The sequence below is a fragment of the Beta vulgaris genome, chromosome 5 (assembly GCF_026745355.1).
Source record: "Beta vulgaris subsp. vulgaris cultivar EL10 chromosome 5, EL10.2, whole genome shotgun sequence".
NCBI classification, from domain to species: Eukaryota; Viridiplantae; Streptophyta; class Magnoliopsida; order Caryophyllales; family Amaranthaceae; genus Beta; species Beta vulgaris.
In genome coordinates this window covers 7163752-7183081 of record NC_079206.1, presented here as the reverse complement: position 1 = coordinate 7183081, position 19330 = coordinate 7163752, and the positions used below count along the sequence as shown (strand labels likewise).

General features: G+C 35.9%; 2 protein-coding genes across 2 annotated transcripts; one reads left to right on the top strand and one right to left on the bottom strand.

Moving 5' to 3' along the window:
* Positions 1-1537: 1537 nt before the first annotated feature.
* LOC125497628 (cis-prenyltransferase 4, chloroplastic-like) lies at positions 1538-5391 on the top strand. The gene is made up of 3 exons (XM_048645061.1): positions 1538-1990; positions 4206-4276; positions 4877-5391. Exons 1-3 carry the CDS (start codon positions 1595-1597, stop codon positions 5316-5318), a joined length of 909 nt encoding a protein of 302 aa, XP_048501018.1. The 5' UTR covers positions 1538-1594; the 3' UTR covers positions 5319-5391.
* A 406-nt stretch (positions 5392-5797) lies between these two features.
* LOC104892477 (hypothetical protein) lies at positions 5798-15709 on the bottom strand. The gene is made up of 8 exons (XM_010678426.4): positions 15179-15709; positions 10295-10434; positions 10058-10157; positions 9821-9919; positions 8024-8371; positions 7311-7403; positions 7027-7233; positions 5798-6471 (listed from the first exon to the last, which is right to left on the bottom strand). Exons 1-8 carry the CDS (start codon positions 15506-15508, stop codon positions 6208-6210), a joined length of 1581 nt encoding a protein of 526 aa, XP_010676728.1. The 5' UTR covers positions 15509-15709; the 3' UTR covers positions 5798-6207.
* Between the last annotated feature and the right edge of the window lie 3621 nt (positions 15710-19330).

The following is a 19330-nucleotide window of genomic DNA, read 5'->3' as shown; positions in this document are numbered from 1 at the left end:
TGACTCATCAATAAGGCACAACTGCGAACTAAAACTAAATCCTTAGTCATTCATCAAAACCTAGAACCCACTTTCGTGATGGTAAAAATCCATGGTTTACACACATAATCAGAAGCATTGGAAACCAATGTCAAACAATTTCTCACCAAAATGGTAGAATTCAAATTAATGACAAGACTATCTAAATCAAGACTCAACTTTCGTTGATGAACTCAATAGAATAAGTACAATTTAGCAACAAACAAATGATCCTAATTTCAACTCCAACTTTCATTGATAATATAAAACTAGGACAAAATCAAGATGCAAAATTGACAATAAGAACAGTCTCATCAAACCCTAAGCACATAACTCAATAACATGGGAATTAGAGACAATTTACATGATTAATCCATATTAGGGTTCAACTCAATCCTAGATAAAAAGAATACTAAATAATCATAACAATAAGAGCAATAAATATAATTGAAGACATGATTTAATAGACAAAAGAGAAAGGAAAGAGTAAAACTTGATTGCTTGAATGGTAGATAATCCAAGTACCTGATCAAAAACGACTCAATCTTTAATCTCCAAGTTTGAAAAAAAATGAACTAGGGTTAAAAACCAATAATAACGTAATAATTTTCTAAAGAAAACAATTCTAAGTATTTGTATTTTTCAAAAACTAACTAAAATAACATCCGAGAAAATAATATTAAGAAACCGTAACCCGCGTCCACCGCGATCAACACCCAGTACTGCAATCAGCACCTCATGCTACGATCTGCGGTAAGCTCTCAGCATTTGACCACAAATTGCTGCCAAAATCGCGATTCATGCTCCTCCGGTGACTCCCTTCATTCGAACTACTCAAGGGCACACTCTCAACCTCTCCTTGGAACTTGTGTGAGACCCATAAACTTACAACTCGAACCTGTTACACCCATGTTGCTATCAAACCTCCAAAAGGGCACAAATCCACAACTTTTCACATACTTTCACGACTCTCCTCAATTTCCACAATTTAAGCACAAATTCACCAAAACTAACACAAATCACATCAAAATCCTCCTCTAAATGCGCCAAATAAAGTGTAAAATGTGGAACTAATAAGCAAACAATTAGTCTGGTCAGAGAGAACATTTTATTCAAAATGTTATCAATTAAAAATGTTAATTGTTTAAATTCAATATAAAATTTTAACATAGTGCCAAAATGTTAGATGTTAATTGTTTAAATTCAATATAAAATTTTAACGTAGTGCCAAATACAATTGTCAGGAATATGGAGAAGTACCATGCACAATTTCCCTAACATATATTTAAAATGCAAAACACATCATATTATGAATTAGATCTAACACTATAGAGCACTAAAAAAACGTATAGCAGAAGTGAATTCATGTGGTGAATTCGACCCCTAACTTGCGCTAATGCCTGATATAATTGTCAGTTACATAACAGCACCTTAGCTCAAAATGTACGCTATTTATACTATTAAGCATGCATGTATTATTTGCATGATTTTACGTATATATATGTATGCATATGATCATTAGCAGATTACAACCAAAGAGAGATCAATTTCCAACACCCAAAAACAAAATTGGAAGATGAGTATCTTGCAAAAATTATGGTCAATAATCATAGCAATAATCCCAAGTTGGATAATAACCATTCCAATTTTCTTGTTTCTAAATAAGAAACAAGAACAGGTACACAGACAAACATTTGTTAACATGTTTTCAGGAGAATCATTATCCAAGAATGATAATGCAACCATTGATGGTGAGCTTCCAAAGGGGCTCCGGCAAGAGCGAATGCCGGAGCACCTGGCGGTGATATTGGATGGGAATAGAAGGTGGGCTAAGAAGAGAGGACGAAACCCTGTTGAAGGATATGAGGCTGGTCTTGCAACTTTGGGAATGTTTCTTACTTTGTGTCGTAAGTGGAGGATTCCAATTGTCTCACTTTTCTTGTTCTCCTCTGAGAATTGGCTTCGACCTAAAGTGAGTTTCTATGGCTTTGCCCTTAATTTCACATTAATAAAACCACGAGGTTTTACGGGGATATATTACGGTAATAGGATGTTTTGTGGGGATATATCAGGGTAATAGGATGTTTTGCGGGAATATACCAGGGTAATAGGGTATTTTGTGGGGATATACCTCATTAAAATTCTTTTTGTGGGATATACTGGCCTAAATTTAAGTTTTATTAAAAGGTACCAAAAACACTATTCCGGCGAGAAAGTCAAATTTTCGGCCTTTGACTTGGTAGGAACTCGCAAGTGAGCCACAAAGTGATAGTGAGGAAGTTGGAGGAAATTTGACTTTCTCGTCGAAAATAGTATTTTGTTACCTTTTAACAAAACTTAAATTTAGGTTGGTAGATCTCGCAAAAAAAAATAGTGAGGTATATCCCCCACAAAATGCCCTTTCGCTCTGGTATATCCCCACAAAAAACTCATAAAACCACATAGAGTTTCACAATTAGATTTAGATGATGAAAGTTATATCCCCACAAAATACCCTATTACCCTAGATTTGGAAAGATAAGTTTAAATTAGTTCAGATATGGTTAACCAAGTTCAATTCAAAATTAAAATATTTAAGTTCATTAATTTGAATAAATATTCACTTTTTAGGTGAAAAGATGAAGTCTTAGTAAACGGTAAAATCGATTATAACATATGCTCCCTCCGTTTCCAAATATTAGATTGATTTACTCTTGGCATTGTTTCTAAAATGCATGTTTGACCATCACTTCTTTGGTTATGCATTACTGAAATGATGTACCACACAAGATAACCTTCTCTTAGAATTATATAGTGAAAACATATGGTAAAAGTTGATCAACTCCGACTTTGTAGAAATGAAGTGGCTAGATTCAATATTTTAAGTTGAAGGTGTAGAATTTTTAGAGGAGAAAGAAGAAAACTTTGAGAGAATTAAAAAGACTATATTTTTATATTTTTTTTTTAAAGGGAACATTTTTATATATTTTTCATACATAAATAACTAAATAAAACAACCTTTGAATAGACATACAAAACACTACTAATAACATGCCCAGTACTTAACCCACTACTTGCTATCCCACTACATAGACCATTATACAGACCACTACTTATTAGTCCACTAATTACTTATTAGCAACTAGTCCTATCTATTAGGAAAACTATTTGACTAGTTTTGGAGCATAATCCAACAGAAGGGAGTATAAAAGGGTGAAAAGAATTTTAAAAAATCAAAATAAAGTCATACTTCAAAAATAAAGGAGTTTTGAGATATGAAGAAAGAGAAATATATACTTCCTCCTTTAGAAATAGTTACAACAGTTCATGTTTTCACACTTGATAATGTATGCTTTCCAACTTTAATAATCAATAAGTAAAAATTATAAAAAGTTGGTATTACAAAAATATGCATTGAGAATCCTCTAACAAGATCTCATGATTATATTTTTCTAAAATATAAATCACCAAAGATAATTAAAATGTAAGATGTGAACAGTAAACACTATATATAAAAATGGTGTAACTATTTCTAAAAGGATGTCGCACTCCAGATATTAATTCTCTATTAAAAACTATGGGCAAGGACTGTGTATGTTAGAGCATTGGAGTATTCAGGGGCGGTTCTAGGCATGTGCGGGGTGGACGGCCGCACCGGGCCTCCAAATAAAACAGTCTCAAATAGTATTTTTTATCATATGTTGATTTATTATACAAAGTAAATTAAAATGGACTAGTGGTAATGAAAGGGCCTCATATGCATCAGGTCACGAGTTCTAATCTCATTAACCTATTTTTAGTAAATTCTCATCACACAATTTTTGCTAAATTACTATTTTTATTTTTACAAAATTAAATAGCCCCTTTTTAAGAGAAGTTGAAGGGATGAACTGATATTTTGGGTTAATAAAATAGCTGTTTTTTATATATATAAAAAAAAAATTATGATCGAAGGCCCAATTTTTAGAGATTGCACGGGGCCTCGTTAAGTCTAACTCCGCCCCTGGGAGTATTCACTATGCGTTATTAGCTTTGAAGTGCATCTATGTCAGCTGTATAATCAACAATGCCTTAACTAAGATGAGATTAGAATTAAATGGCTTTGAAGTAAATCCGTTGTACGTACATAACAAGCTGATCAATATACGCATGCTTTTATTATTGTTGCTGACTTCTTGTTGTTGCTGTTCTTCTTCTTGTTGTTGTAGGAAGAAGTTGATTTCTTGCTCGAACTATTCGAAGGTTCTTTGACGCATTATTTACTACGCTATTGTCGCAAGTAAGAACACCTCTTAATCAAATGCAAAAATCATTTAACTTCTATAAGTCAATTTAGAATTAAACAAAGATCTTATAGTCTTCTTATATGCAAAAATCATTTCTTGTTATATGCAAAAATCTTATAGTCCTTAAGCTGTTGCACTACATTCATTACAACGCAACCATATACGAAGGTCCATAATCGTTGCAATAGGTCTATTACAACGACATCGAGGCCCATTGCAATGATTTTGATGTATTGGCTTTTCCCTTCAATGTATTAGTAGTGCACCTGTCTTGATCTTATAGTTTTGATCTCAATTAATAGTTCATCTAGTAATATGTAATCCACTTTCTAAATTATTGAAATTAACTCGTACTTTCTCTATTTCTCATATCATCATATTACATATAACGACACCTTTATAAAAGATTTAACAAAAGACTAAAAAATTTTAAATCATCATTAAAAATCATGGTGATTTAAGGAAGATTCCTTAAAAATAACTCTAAAACTAAATACAGCATATTTTTCATGGATATTGAAGCTAGGGAGCATAAAGTTTTTGGAGCTTAGATTGAAATTTCCCTAATACTATATTTGAATGATAATAAGCAGATATGGAGGAAGAGTTTCAGTGATTGGAGATGCATCTTCACTACCCAAAACCCTCCAAAAAGCTATTGAACATATAGAAGAAGGAACAAAAGACAACACTGAATTTCACTTGATAATGGCAATGAGTTACAGTGGACAAAATGACATAGTGCATGCTTGTCAAAGCATTGCTGCAAAAGTGAAAGATGGGCTTTTACAACCTGAAGACATAACCAAATCTGTGTTCGAACAACAGCTTCAAACTAAGGTTACCAATGTGCCATCCCCTGATTTGCTCATTCGAACAAGCGGCGAGTTTCGAGTTAGTAACTATTATCTATGGCAATCAGCTTATTCTGAGATGTACTTCACTGATACACTTTGGCCTGATTTTGGAGAAGATGAGTTTATAAAGGCATTAACCTCGTTTCAGCAGAGAGGGAGACGCTTTGGCAAAGCATAAGGTTGTGGAATATCTTGTATGAGCAGAACTTGCTATATTTATTGTGAAATCGCTGAAATTCTATTTTAGTTATAGTGTGATTGCATGTTTACTTCATAATACTAGACTTGTAACATTATTGTTTGCATGGATTGTTGTAAGCATAAAGCTACTAAATGCTAATTATGCATGTTATGTGCTTATATTTTTAGTAAATGCTATGAAGTTTCGATCATCATATGTTTAGGCAAGTGAAACAAATAATGTTTAAGGATACCATAATTACCATTCGCCAAATACCAACTGGAGTTGGCGTGAGTGGTTAAAAGACCTCTCGCTGCTTAACCAAAGTCTCGGATACGAACCTTGGGTATGGAAAAAATCCCAGCTGGGAGGGATGCTGCCCTTTGAGGTAGTACTCATGCAAACTATCGCAGGAGATTAGTCCACTCGTCGAAAGCGGTGGATAACTCCTCGTAGTAGGACCAAAAAAATAATCATTCACCAAATAATAGAATTATAATAATGAACAATCATGATTAATTTTGAAGACACCAACAAATTTGATGTAACTATAAATGAAGTAATTTTGATTTATACTTCTCTAGGATAATCGTGAAGATACCCAAAAGTTTTTGATTCCCGAATTGCGGAATTCTTTTTTCTTTTTCTTGATTCATGTGATGATGTCTCTGAAATACTTCTTCTTTAGTTCTAATACTCTTTCTCTTCTGATCTCCTATACCACTAACTACAGCTTTTTCACTAACCCTATACTAAGAAATTAAAAGAAGGGAAGTGAAAAAAAGGGGGAAAAACTATAACGAGCAAAATCTGACGTAGTACCCATACCCCAGATGATCAAAATAATGAACTGAAAATTCAATGGATCAGCTAAGTTTCTTGACTATCACAGCCCAGGTATGGACTCAAGATTATACTTGGCAGAAGGTGTCTCAGCAGCTTCTTCGTTCTCTTGTAACTTCGGCTTTTCCACGGTCTCGAGAGCCTGTAAATATGTATGTGAAGCATTACGGTTCGGTGGAGGGCTAGGATTACTAATTCGGCTTGCCAGAAAGCGACGTATTAATCCCCGTAAAAAAGGAGCCATTGTGTCCGGCTCATGTTCTAGATAATACATCATCCCACCCATGCACGCACAAAACAAAGCCACCTGTTTAAGGTAATAGAAATAGTTACCAAAATGCAACAGAAAAGAAAAACATCTCCAGATTAACGCTTCCAGCCAACCATGCAACAGAATGGAAAAATAGATAAATACAATGAAAAAGAAAAGACACAACAATCACAAACACCCAATTATAGATTTTGGTCAAGCGGGGTCTTTTCGGGTGGGGAAAAGGGGATGTAAACAGTCTTGCTCTTATCCATTGATAAAAGAAAAGGCTGTTCATAGTGAACAATTAGACAGAAGCAGTGCAGACTCCACAAAAAAACATTGGCATGCCAAAAACAAATCAAAGACTTTCATCAAGTGACATTTTCTGGCAGATCTCAATGAGTGAAAAGGCAGTTAGTACTTGGTCCAGCTAAAAGTTTGATATCTCAGGACTCGGGAGTACCAATCAATTGGGAGGACAGATGAATAAATTCTAAAAATATATTCATCTTAAAATGGATGAAATAATAAATTCGAAGTCATAGCCAAGATGTAGAACGGAAATAGATGAAACAAGAAAAAAGAAAGGGATTGGAGGTCGAAGCTTACCTCGGCATTCTTAATATGTGGAAGCAAATGGCGATTTATTAAAATGTACCATAAAGAATCTCCAGCACGTGGAAGAACATATAAAGCAAGTTCACTCCGCCTACTTTTCTTTTCCAACAAAACCGAAAGGGCAGCGACTCCACCCGAGATCCAGTATACAAGCTTGTGGTCTTGTGACGCCACTTTTCTGTGGAAACAAATGACACTCTGCATTCCAGAGTAAAATCAAAGTTGTTACAAGTGGATCCAGAAGATATATCGAAGGAAGTGAGAGAAAAAGCTACCTGAAAGATCCCAACAAATGCTGACAAGAATGTTGTTGAGCGAACAGCACCTTTCAAAGCAAGCCAGCAAGTTCGAGCTGGTGAATCCATGAACTACAAGAAAAGGGATTTCGCTTCAGGTAATCATACATCCAAGACTAACAAAAATTTTAGACAGCTCAGAAGCTTCTCAATACGAAATGCTCAAAATCTACATCCAAGAAAAAACATCAATCCTAAGACCTGAGCTCAATGATCACAGTGAGGTATGAAAACATGCTTCTTCAAGTCTTGGATACAGGGATATCCACATGTTTGAGAATGGCCCCTCATTGATATATATAAAATTAACCTATACTTCCCAGGAGACAAATAGGTTCTCGTTACCTTAGCGATTTAGCAATCCTATAAGTACCACCTTTTAGAGCAATCTCTATGCACGTCAGAAAGTAATACATACTAGTCCATAAACAAAAATAGCACCCATGTTCTAGTGTTGTGAGGAGTCTGCAGCATATATTTCACAAAACCACCCCCAAAATGTAATCGATCAGCATGAGTGTTACATAAAGAAAATAAATATCCAACACAGGCACTTCTTCTGTAACTTCCAATCTCTATGCTGAACAAAACAAGCAGCATAACTAAGTATAACTAGAAAATTGTTGCTGCAACAACTATATTGAGCTATACACATGAGAAATGACAAAAGAATGATTTCCTCAAGATAGTACCTTCTGTAAATGCAGAACCACGAAAGGTACAAAGGTCAATGAGAAGTACAGTGGAAAAGTTTTCCTGAAGGTAGATGATGCTGCATTCATATCGTGGGCTAAACATGACTGCGTATTTGGATGAATAATGGAGCAGGGAATTATGGCGGGGAACTCTTCCAAGGACACTGAATCTTGGACCCCTGTACTTGACAAGTACGCTGACAATGAAGCCACATCCACTGAGCTGCCTCTACAACAGTCTCTGACAGCCTTGTACACAGGTGCTGCCACTGGTCCCGTTTTCTGAATGAATTCTTGATAGGATTTTGGTAAGCTCTCAGGACGCATTATGAATGAATACATAACCTGAGTAAAGTATCTCCAAGTTAGATGGTCCAAGAATGTTCAATCTCAGTTGTTAGTTGAAAATGAAAATCCAATAAATATATAATGATCTATGATATATAGAGGGAGGGAGGATCCAATGAACACATCTTAAAATGAGTACTGCTCGTACAGTTGAACCTTTAGTTGAAATAATAAACCTTATAAAAGAAGGCAAAATGAACCTCAAGTTAAAAAAAGAAAAAAATAAACCAACTAAACAATGAACCTTTAATGGGGTGTTTGTTTAGAGTGATAAGGAGTGTGATAGGGATAGAGTATCCCCTGTTTTGCTATATCATTTGTTTGTTTGAGAGGAAATTAGTTATCCCACATGATAAGGATGAGAATAAAAGGCCTCTTATCCCTCAAATCCTATACCTAAGGGGGGCAGGTATAAGGAGGGATAAGGATTTCGGAGAAAAAGACACATTTGTCCTTAATGAAAAGGAAGGAGGGGTAGAATTAACAAAGGCCTTTTAAGTAATTTTGTAATTTATTTCCCTATCTATTTCTATAGATACCAAAGGAACAAATACTATTACATTCTTATCCCACATATCGATCTCCCATCCTTCGCCACCCCTTTATTCCCATAATCCCTATCCCACATACCAAACATTCCCTTAATTCAAAACAGACAAACCCAAATATTTTACCTTGATCTCACAAAATGAACCTCTAGTTCAAAACACGATGAACCTGTGGTTCAAAAATATAAACCTTCAATACAAATTTAACATGAACCAGCAGAAAAAATGAACCCTCTATTTCAAAAAAGGTGATCTCGAAAAATAGAATGCACCTTTAGTCAAGAAAAAAGAATTAGCATTTTAAACAATATGAACCTTCAATATTCTAAAAAAAATAGAATCAAATAAATGAACCTTTAGTTCAAAAAAGATAGATCTGAGACCTGAAATGAGTTATAAAAAAGAAACAGAATCTTCTGTTCAGAAAAGATGAACCGATGTGTAAAAGAAAAAAAGTAGTGCGCTGTAGTTTGACCTTGAGTTCCAAAAAAAAAAAAAAAAAAGATTCTGGATCAGCTGTTCAGAAAAGATGAAGCTCACCTTAGTCATTTTAAGCTGTTGTACTCTTTTTAAGAAGATACAACAATTTTAAGATGTACTCATTTGATTTAAAATTTGATCAATATCATCCTATTCCTATATATAATTCTGGATAAAGATATAGGATCATATTGATCAGATGAATTAGCTAATGCAATTGGTGTCATTTACAGGGTTATACATATAGCGAATCAGTTCATTAGGCTGTTAGCTGCTTTCCCAAAATTTTGCTGGAATATTAACAAATGCGTCAAACATAGCAAAGCATGCAAGAAATCAGGGGCTTTTCTCAAACAGTAATTCAAAATATTTACAAGGTAGAAATAGAAAATAATGAAGCAGCTAAAGCATAAATTACCTGAGCAGATGACAAAGCAAAAAGTAAAGAATCCCCGTGTCTCCAATGACTTCCCCAGAAATGAAATTTGTTCTTGGATTTAGCAGAGTTATAAGCACACTGACAGCAGAAGAAAGAAAACACTGTCAGGTGGCACAAAAGGCTCACATTATCATCAAACAAAACCACATAAGCTCAGTTACATGAATGAACAGAAATCGACTTTAGTCAATGTACAAGAAGCAATTTCGTTGATACCTGAGCTAGCCTGGCAAGGAGATACAAAGCTAGAGTACGCCTTCGGTTGGGATCATCTAAAGCTAAGATTGACAAGCCTGCAACAGAGCCTGCTAAGATTCTGCTCCATCATCAGCTTTAACAAAGTTATCAATATGTGATACAAGAGTTTTCATAAGCTAACAAGCACATACAACACACAACTACTATGAGCAGCTAAAAAAAAACCACACAAAATAGTCTGCACTGCAAACTTACACATTGAGAGGAGTCTCCCTTCTTCTCAACTTTCTCAGTAGACATCTTAAGGCATGATAGGATCCAGTAAAACCACCAAAAAGCAACCCAACACGACAAGCTTCCTCTCTAACAATCAGATCCTTCTCTGAGACAAGTTGCTGGCCAAAAAAGCAAACCAACAAGATCCAAAATCAGGCAAGAAATTGTTTGTTTGTTCTATGCACAATATATAAGAAACCCACTATCATCCGTAATGAGGCTCCCGTATTACACTGGGATGCAAGAAAGTACACAGTTTTACCCTAGCAACTACATAGTACAGACTAAATATATCAATTGCTGTAATGCTTAGGCCATTGCAATTTAAGGCAGAAATTCAACCCCACATGCAGGATAAAACAAGACTAATACTTCACATACGGTATTTACAACTCATTATAAGCAATAAGAGACTTTTATGGTTCAAGAACATGAACGGCCAAATCTGAAAATCAAACTAGCTCCATTGCCATCCTAGCAAGAGCAAACCTAATTTGCAAATAAGGGATCCCGAGTCACAAGAATAAAACAGGCATACAACAAATGCCTTGTGGACTGGTCTAATGAGGTATTCGGAACATCAATATTCAATACACTCCTTGCACATAGAAATTCCTTATACTAAATTATTATAACATAATTTACTCTGAAGGGCATATTAGTTAAGAACCCTTGATTAGACTTGTAACCAAAGCTTTTTCCCTTCCTTGATTTCCCCTTGATGCTTGAAATGCTAGATTTAGAGGGTTTTATAGATCCGAACCATAACTTTCGTACAACTGTCAATCTCCACACAGAAAAAATTGTGGAAGACCATTCCGAAAGTGTAACCCTATGTTGTGCAAGCTATCATATCTTGGGCTATGGTGAAAGACTGAAAAGCCTCGCTACATAGAGAATATTAAGTCACGTTCCCAACAGTATTGAGACATTGGACAATCAGGAAGCAGTATCGGAAAGCTAATCTATTATATGCCGGGATATAGGAGAATTCAAGCACCTATGAGAAAAACTTGCTACTCCAACGTCCAATATTAAGCAAATAATTTATTTCAACATAAATTACCCCAGGTCAGCCACCACCACAATCCCCATAAGCAAGTTACATCTCTTTTAAATAGTTGATTAGTACATGCAAGTATGTATCTAAACGGTAAGATTACTCCTATTACACATTTAGTCGACTTTTCGAAATGCATTAAACAAAGGGCGTATGAAGCAATTTTTTTAACTCCTTAATAACGGTGGTAATGAGCAAATGGAAGGCGAGCTCACCTGAACTGACATGATAGAGTCAAAATTCTAAATCTGTGAGGGTCTTAGAGCAAAAATTTTTTATAAGGAATAACCCATAAAACAATTCAAGCCCTGAATTTGACTGGTTGAACCCCTGAAATCGGCCCAATTAGAAAACAATAAAAAAAATTAATACTTCCTCCGTTCTGTTTTAAATGAAACGTTTGCTTTTTCACGCAACCCAACACGCTTCTTTAATCATTAATATCTTTAGTTGTGCACGCGTAAAAAATATAAAAAAGTTATAATTTGATAGTATGCATCGAGACGAATCTAACAAGATCCCACTTGACTATGTTTTTCTTTATATAATGGCGATAAATTGGAGTCAATATTGATCAATGAATAGTGTCATTTTGCACAATGTTTCATTTAAAACAGGACGGATGAAGTATTACAAATTTGGAAACCAATACTTCAGCAAAACATACAATTCCAACATTCGAAGTTCCAAACCTTTTCTTTCTCTCCAGTTTTCTTACACTCCATTTCTATTTACCTGCATTCCTCTCCTAACTCTTCTTTTTTGAAATATAATTCACTACACTATTAATCAAAAATTTCATAGTCAACTCTCAAATGTGCACGAGCCTTCTTACTAGAACCAAACTCAAGGGCGGTGATACACGTTTAGTAAGAAGTTGTCGTAAGGCCAAGGACTTGATTGACGCTATAATGCATTGAAGACTTCTTGTATTCAGCTAAACTGACAATATAACATGGCTAGAAGTCATCTTGTGCATGACAGACATACCCAGTTGCCATCGTCCCCGAAGTCCAGTGATGGAGAAATATATTTGTAGGAGTTAAGGCCATTGAAATCGAAGTTTCTTTTGGACATGAAAGTAAGTAAATTGTTGAAATATATAAATAAAAAACATGAAAAAATATTGCAGTCGAAAAAAGAACCCCAACTGTGGATAAGTGGTGGTTAGGCCCAGAACCCTACCCAGTTCACCATGGCTAGAAGTCTATGGCGCAAAACACCTATCAAGTATCAACCAGTCCAATAAGGGTCTTATCAGACCAAGCCCGGCATGTCTATCAGCCTACTCACACAGCCAATGATCACCTCTTTTTAAATCTTAAGTGATGCTACAACCAAATACATCAAGGGTCCCAATCCTTTACTCAATTACCCTCAGGGAAAATCTAAAGGAACATACACATCTCTTACAGCATCTATTAAACCACATGACATGTCATAACTTTCTATAGACATAAACTTAGCTACATCATCTGGAAGTACTTTGTAATTGGTCAGCATTCTCAAATGCCTACTTAATATAAAAATTACTCTAGTTCCTCATTTGGTTATAGTACTACCTTCTACGAGGCTAGCATAGAGCTTCAATGCATATAGATCAAACTAAACAAGCAACCAACCAAGCTACTATCCCCACATTATAGCATCCTTAATACAAGCAAGATAGTTCCGATAAAGTTCTACATATGGTATATGTTGCATAGACTCTTCCTCACAAAGTGCCTTCCTTGATTTCATGGCCAGCAACTACAGCTAGACTAGGGTAGGTTTACCCATCCAAGAAAATGGGATAATATTGTTAAAATATACTAGGTACAAGGCTCAGTACTACTTCTTCATCTTATTCGAAACAATTCCACTTTCATTGTAGAAGAAATTTTGTTTATAACAATATGGACCCCCGGTTCAACTTCAAAGCAACCAAAGATCAAGTACTCCCTTTGTCCCATTGTATTCATCTAATTGCTTTTTCACGGTTCCCAATGCAAATTTCTGATCATTAATTTCCTTCAATTATGTTGGCATAAAAACAATGAGAAAAATAATTTTTTAACATTATTTACTGAAATGAATCTAACAAAGCCTCACTGCCTCACATGATAATATCTTTTCATATACATTGGTGGGAATTCATAGTCAAACTTTTAGCTCAACAACTGAGACATTCCTTGTAGGCAGAATAAAACAGGATGGAGGGACTATTGTTCAGTCTCCAGAATCACTTTTAATTTTCTAAATGTCTTCTCAATGATAAGTTTCACATTCGGCAATGTTTTCTAAATTCTAAGTTATAATGGTTCGGATATACTGACATAATCGACTACATAAAACAACAATGTCACCAATTTCTGATTCAAGAGTTTTTAAAAAACACTAAAAAGTCAAATTCAGTTAGTAAAATATGAATCACACCTAGAAGGAATGCCATGAGTACATGATTGTACAAATCCAACTCCGAAATTCCGGATCCGTCGATGCGATCTACAGTTCTTCAACAAAATTGCATTATAATCTGCCTAATTAATCATCAGAGTTTAATCAAACATTCAATCTACCTACTGTTTACATCTCTACCACCTTTCCGCTCTTCTGCTGCTCACTAGCACGACTCACAACCAAATTGCCATACACTAGATATGGAGGAATGTCCTAAGAGTTAAAAGACATATCCGACAGGCGACAATTACTAAATATTACTAGAAATACATTATGGAGATAATTAACTACATTAGATTCGTAACCACGTTTATTTGCTAGAGAATATTTGCTAGAGAATAAATGTTGGTGGGTACGACCATGATGATTGGGCCTACAACTAAACTAGTATAATCATATGAAATCACACTTTATGTATATGATCCTATGATATATATTAGGAAATAGTTTCCTGCAATGCTGCTATATACGCATCTATATGTTCCTACAAAACACGCTACACTTTGCTCGTCATCTACGATTCATAAAGCTGATTTCGGTCTCCACACAAAATCTACGATCAACAACATACTTAAACAACATTTGCTAGAGAACAAATGTTGGTGAGTAGGACAATGATGATTGGACCTACAACTAAACTAGTACAATCACATGAAATCACACTTTATATATATGATCCTATGATAAATTAAGAAATAGTTTCCTGCAATTCTGCTATACATGCATCTATATATTCCTACAAAACACGCTACACTTGCTTGTCATCTACAATTCATAAACCTAAATTCGATCTCCACACCAATTCCACGATCAACAACATACTTAATTCACAACAACATTTGCTAGAGAATAGATGTTGGTTACTAACACAATGATGATTGGACCTACAACTAAACTAGTATAATCCTATGAGGTCACACTTTATATATATGATCCTATGATATATGTTTAAAAAAATCGTTTCTTGCAATTCCACTATATATGCATCTATATGTTCCTACAAAACACGCTACACTTGCTTGTCATCTACGATTCATGCACCTAATTTCGATCTCCACACCAATTCCACGATCAACAACATACTTTATTCACAACAACAACATTTGCTAGAGAATAAATGTTGGTTAATAATACAATGATGATTGGACCTACAACTAAACTAGTATAATCCTATGAGGTCACACTTTATGTATATGATCCTATGATATATGTTATAAAAAAATCGTTTCTTGCAATTCCACTATATATGCATCTATTTGTTCCTACAAAACACGCTACACTTGCTCGTCATCTACAATTCATAAACCTAATTTCAATCTCCACACCAAATCTACAACAACAAAATTGAGTGAAGAAACTTATACCTTGAGATCAAGTAAAGAAGAGTAGGAATGACGACGAGCAAGCTTAAAAGCACGAAGCAAGATACCAATACCAACACGAACGCCATAAGAGAGAAGGAAGCTCTGGCAGAGATTACCAATTGCGTGCGCAACACAAGACTCGTCAGGGTGGTCGCAGGGCGGGTAGTGCGGGCCGCGAGCTGCAGCAGCGCGAGTTAGCTGACGGCGCTGGAGCTCTTCAATGGCTTCCTTGAGGCGCTCTTCCGCTTCACGAAGGCGGCGATCGGAGGAGGCGTCGGAGGCGTCGGAGTTAGGGGAGGAGAGAGAAGGTGGTGGAGTTGATGGTCGCATTGTGGTTTGTAAGAAGGATTTTTGGGGGTTTTCTCAGCATCTCATGATGATGATGATGACGACGATGTTGTTTTGAGGAGAGAGAAAATTTGGGGATAGAGTAATGGAAGTGGGAAGTGTTTGTTTAATAAAGGTGGTGGGAAGTGTTTTCTGGTTTTGGGTAAGAAATGGGGAGGAACGGTTTTTCAGTTGTGGGCAAAGGTAAGAGTTTTGTTGTATCCCTAAAAGTGGAAGGTTTGTTGTGAAAATTGACATCTAAACTACCCAATTAAACTCACTTTTGAGTTTTGTTGAGAATTGTAACTTGAACAATCACTAGCGTTTGGTTCATATAGTGGTATAGATTTGGAATCAGAAATGAAATCAAGGTGGTATAGGTTTGGAACTTGATACCTAATAACATGTGTTTGGTTTTATTTGGAATTGAATTTTTTTTTTCTTCTATTTGATACCTTGAGGTATTGGTATGAGTCATACCCACCTACCCCTTTGGGTTTCTAAACCCCATATCTTATAGGTTTGAGATATTAGTTTTAAATATATTAATTTTGTAAACAAACACTAGGTATATATGGGTTTTGCTCATTCTAAACTCATACCTCATATCAGAATCATATGAACCAAACGCTCAATTCTATGAAAAAACAAAAACTTCAAAAATAAAAATAAATAACCCACCTCCCACCCCCACCCCCACCCCCACCCCCACCTCCCACCCTCAACCTCAAACCCCCCCTCTGAAATCACCAACCCCACTCACAATACCCCAACACACTCGGAAAACTAGATCATAAGATCTTGTGTCGAGGTGTTGGGATGGTTGTGGGAGGGTTTAAGTGAGTTAGAGGGGTGGGTTGGTAGTTTTGGGGATAGGGAAGGAGGTTTTGAGGGTGCAAAGGTGGTGTTAGGGGTGGGTGAGGAGGCTTCGGAAGTGGTGTGGTGGTTTCAGGGGTGTGGAAGGAGGCTTCGGGGCGTGGCGAGGCATGGTGGTTTCAGGGGTAAGGGATGAGATTTCGGGAGTGAATTGGTTGTTTTGGGAGTGGACGAAGAAGGTTCACCGTGTTAAATCGGTTACAAACAAGTCAATGATCAATATGAGAATATATCTCCTAAATGTTGAATTATTAAATAATTATCGAAAGATTGGATTAATTTTGGTGAACTTGTAAGAGATTATATTATACAACCGGTATAAGAGACAAGTTGTGTTTAAGAACTTTGAGAGATGTCTTTAAATCAGGTGAAGGGTTTGAGAGGGGAGGATATGGGCTTTTATGAGAATTGGGCTTGGACTTAGTAATCCTGAATCCTAAGATAGGTTAGGGCATAGTTTTTCCTTTCTCCTATCGAAAAATAAAGCGTAAGAATTTCCTCTTCAACATAGTTATGAATTAGGAAATGTGTTTTTTATCATGCTAATATTATCTCAACAATAGGGTTTTTAAGTGTCTGTTGTGGAAGGACTTATTACCCTCCTTATTTGTACCGAGTTAATATGAATAACATGTGTAAGTATTGCCAGCTAGATAGTACCTAACTAATGAAATACGTTTTGACCAAGTATTTGTGAGGGCATCACTCACTAGTAGAAAAAGGTCAATTTGCGTCGGACCTTGGACCCCTATTTGCGTCGGACATTGGTCTGACGGCACAGGTCTCGACGCAGATGAGCTAACAATGATCTGCGTCGTACGCGAGAACGACGCAGATAATTTGGCTATTTGCGTCGCACTATGTATACTATGCGACGTAAAATACCCTCCCCAGCCCCCAGAGGAGAAACTATGTACGTCGCACCTGAGGCAACGTGCGATGCACAATACCCTCCCCAGCCCCTCAGGCAATGTGTGTCGCACCTGGCCAAGGTGCGACGCAAATGAGCAATGTGCGTCGCACAGAGGCAAGGTGCAACGCACATTGCCCCTGCCATCCAGGCTGGGCTGGAAAGGGCAATGTGCGTCGCACCTTGCCCAATGTGCGACGCACATTACTAATTTGCGTCGCACCTTGGCCAGGTGCGACGCACATTGCCCTTCCCAGCCTATGGCAGGGGCAATGTGCGTCGCACCTTGCCTATGTGCCGAGTTAGTATGAATAACATGTGTAAGTATTGCCAGCTAGAAAGTACCTAACTAATGAAATACGTTTTGACCAAGTATATGTGATGGGCATCAGTACTTAATCATTTACATGTTATCATGTTGATTGACTAAAAGTTACATAGCAAACCATTACTAATGGGTCTATGTAAGGCGTGTAATAATTATTGGGGATAAAATATGTTTGACCACTAATTGTAATGAGTCGTAAAAATAGTCTCATCATGCTAAAGAGCTAATTAACTATTTTCATCGAGTCTCAACATGATCGCAATACTAAGCTCTTAGTGCAACTATTGATAGTCTCATCATGTTTTTGTCGAGTTTATTGTATAAATATTATATCTCATCATCTCATTTCTCAATCAGCTTATCTTGCAATAGTCCTATAAAAAAAACTTATCTTGCTATGGTGCAACACTGGATTGGAGTTGTCACTGAAACCCATGAGAATTTTGAAGAATTTGATTAAATAGTTAATATTGTTGACAATGATGTCGTTGTGATTGGACACAATGTTAATAAGAAGAAGAAGGTTAATGTGTATGTTAGTATTCCTATACGAGAAATTAGTAAGATCTTTTCGATTGTATGTGTCAGAAAATGAATCGTATCGTTGTCTTTCCCAAAAAGTAGTTGCTTGCTCAGATTGTACACTGGGAGAATTTTGTGCATTATAGGAGCAAAACTCTTGATTGAAATGAGCTTGAATGCCACAAACTTCACATAAATATTAGCCATAGTGGGGGATAGAATTTGTACACATCATTAGTGGCGAAGCACTAGGTATGTGTATTCTTCAATGAGTAAACTTTTTGAGAGAGCACATCTAAGTTGAATGGAAAGGTATCATAAGAATTATGTTCATGATTGCCTTCCTTTATTGGCGATGCTCAAGTATTGTTGTAACGATTACCAGTCGTGTTTATTAAAAAATTGTGGTCTTCATGAGTTTCATTGTCGAGGATAACTTCTCTTGAAGGAAAATATATCTCTTACAAATTTGCATCACTAACAACTTTTCAAGTTTGTATTGTGGATATGAACGACGCAAATCTTCACCACTCCTAAATTTTTTGTAGAGATATTCCATAATCTTGAGTGAATTTAGTCAATGTATGTCTCATCTTATTGGTCTTGCCAGGAGGATCATATTTCACTAGATGCTCTGACTATTTCATTCCAAGTAGTATAATTAGTTTCAATAAGATCAAGTCAAAAGAAAAAAAAACCACGATTTTCAATTGATATGGAGTAATACTTTGGTGTTTAAAGCACCATCGACTATAAGAATATTTACGAGTGGAGGTAAAAATCTTTTGTAGATGGATGACAAACTAATTTTATTGCATTATATTAAACAAAGCTAGTGCTTCTTAAAGTTAGATATATCCATGTTTGGTATATTGATAGTCATAAGCACAGTATTCATGACGGTGAGTTGTGCATGTAGTCTATCAAAAAATTAACAAAAGTTGTTTAGTAGAACATAATAGACTATTTTTAGTGGAAACTTTGTTCGATCTTTTTTGAATGTGAAAAGCTAACACTCATGGAACTCCTTATGAAGCTTTTTGCATTCAAATTCATTTCACTAGTTGTAGGTGTCCCTCTTAAGGAGTTCAATCTTTTCGATTTATGATTCATCATTACCATCTAATAAGTTCATAACCTTGGTCAAATTACATACACTAAACATGAATACTTAAAAATAATTTTAAGT

What these genes read in the sequence shown, in the direction of transcription:
- LOC104892477 (XM_010678426.4), bottom strand. Translation starts at nt 15,508, where the DNA reads ATGCGACCATCAACTCCACCACCTTCTCTCTCCTCCCCTAACTCCGAC. An exon ending in AGGGAGACTCCTCTCAATGT is followed by an intron (nt 10,158 to 10,294) that starts GTAAGTTTGCAG and finishes ATGATGGAGCAG; the next exon opens with AATCTTAGCAGGCTCTGTTG. An exon ending in CATTTGTTGGGATCTTTCAG is followed by an intron (nt 7,234 to 7,310) that starts GTAGCTTTTTCT and finishes TCTGGAATGCAG; the next exon opens with AGTGTCATTTGTTTCCACAG.
- LOC125497628 (XM_048645061.1), top strand. Translation starts at nt 1,595, where the DNA reads ATGAGTATCTTGCAAAAATTATGGTCAATAATCATAGCAATAATCCCA. An exon ending in AGAATTGGCTTCGACCTAAA is followed by an intron (nt 1,991 to 4,205) that starts GTGAGTTTCTAT and finishes TTGTTGTTGTAG; the next exon opens with GAAGAAGTTGATTTCTTGCT. An exon ending in TTACTACGCTATTGTCGCAA is followed by an intron (nt 4,277 to 4,876) that starts GTAAGAACACCT and finishes GATAATAAGCAG; the next exon opens with ATATGGAGGAAGAGTTTCAG.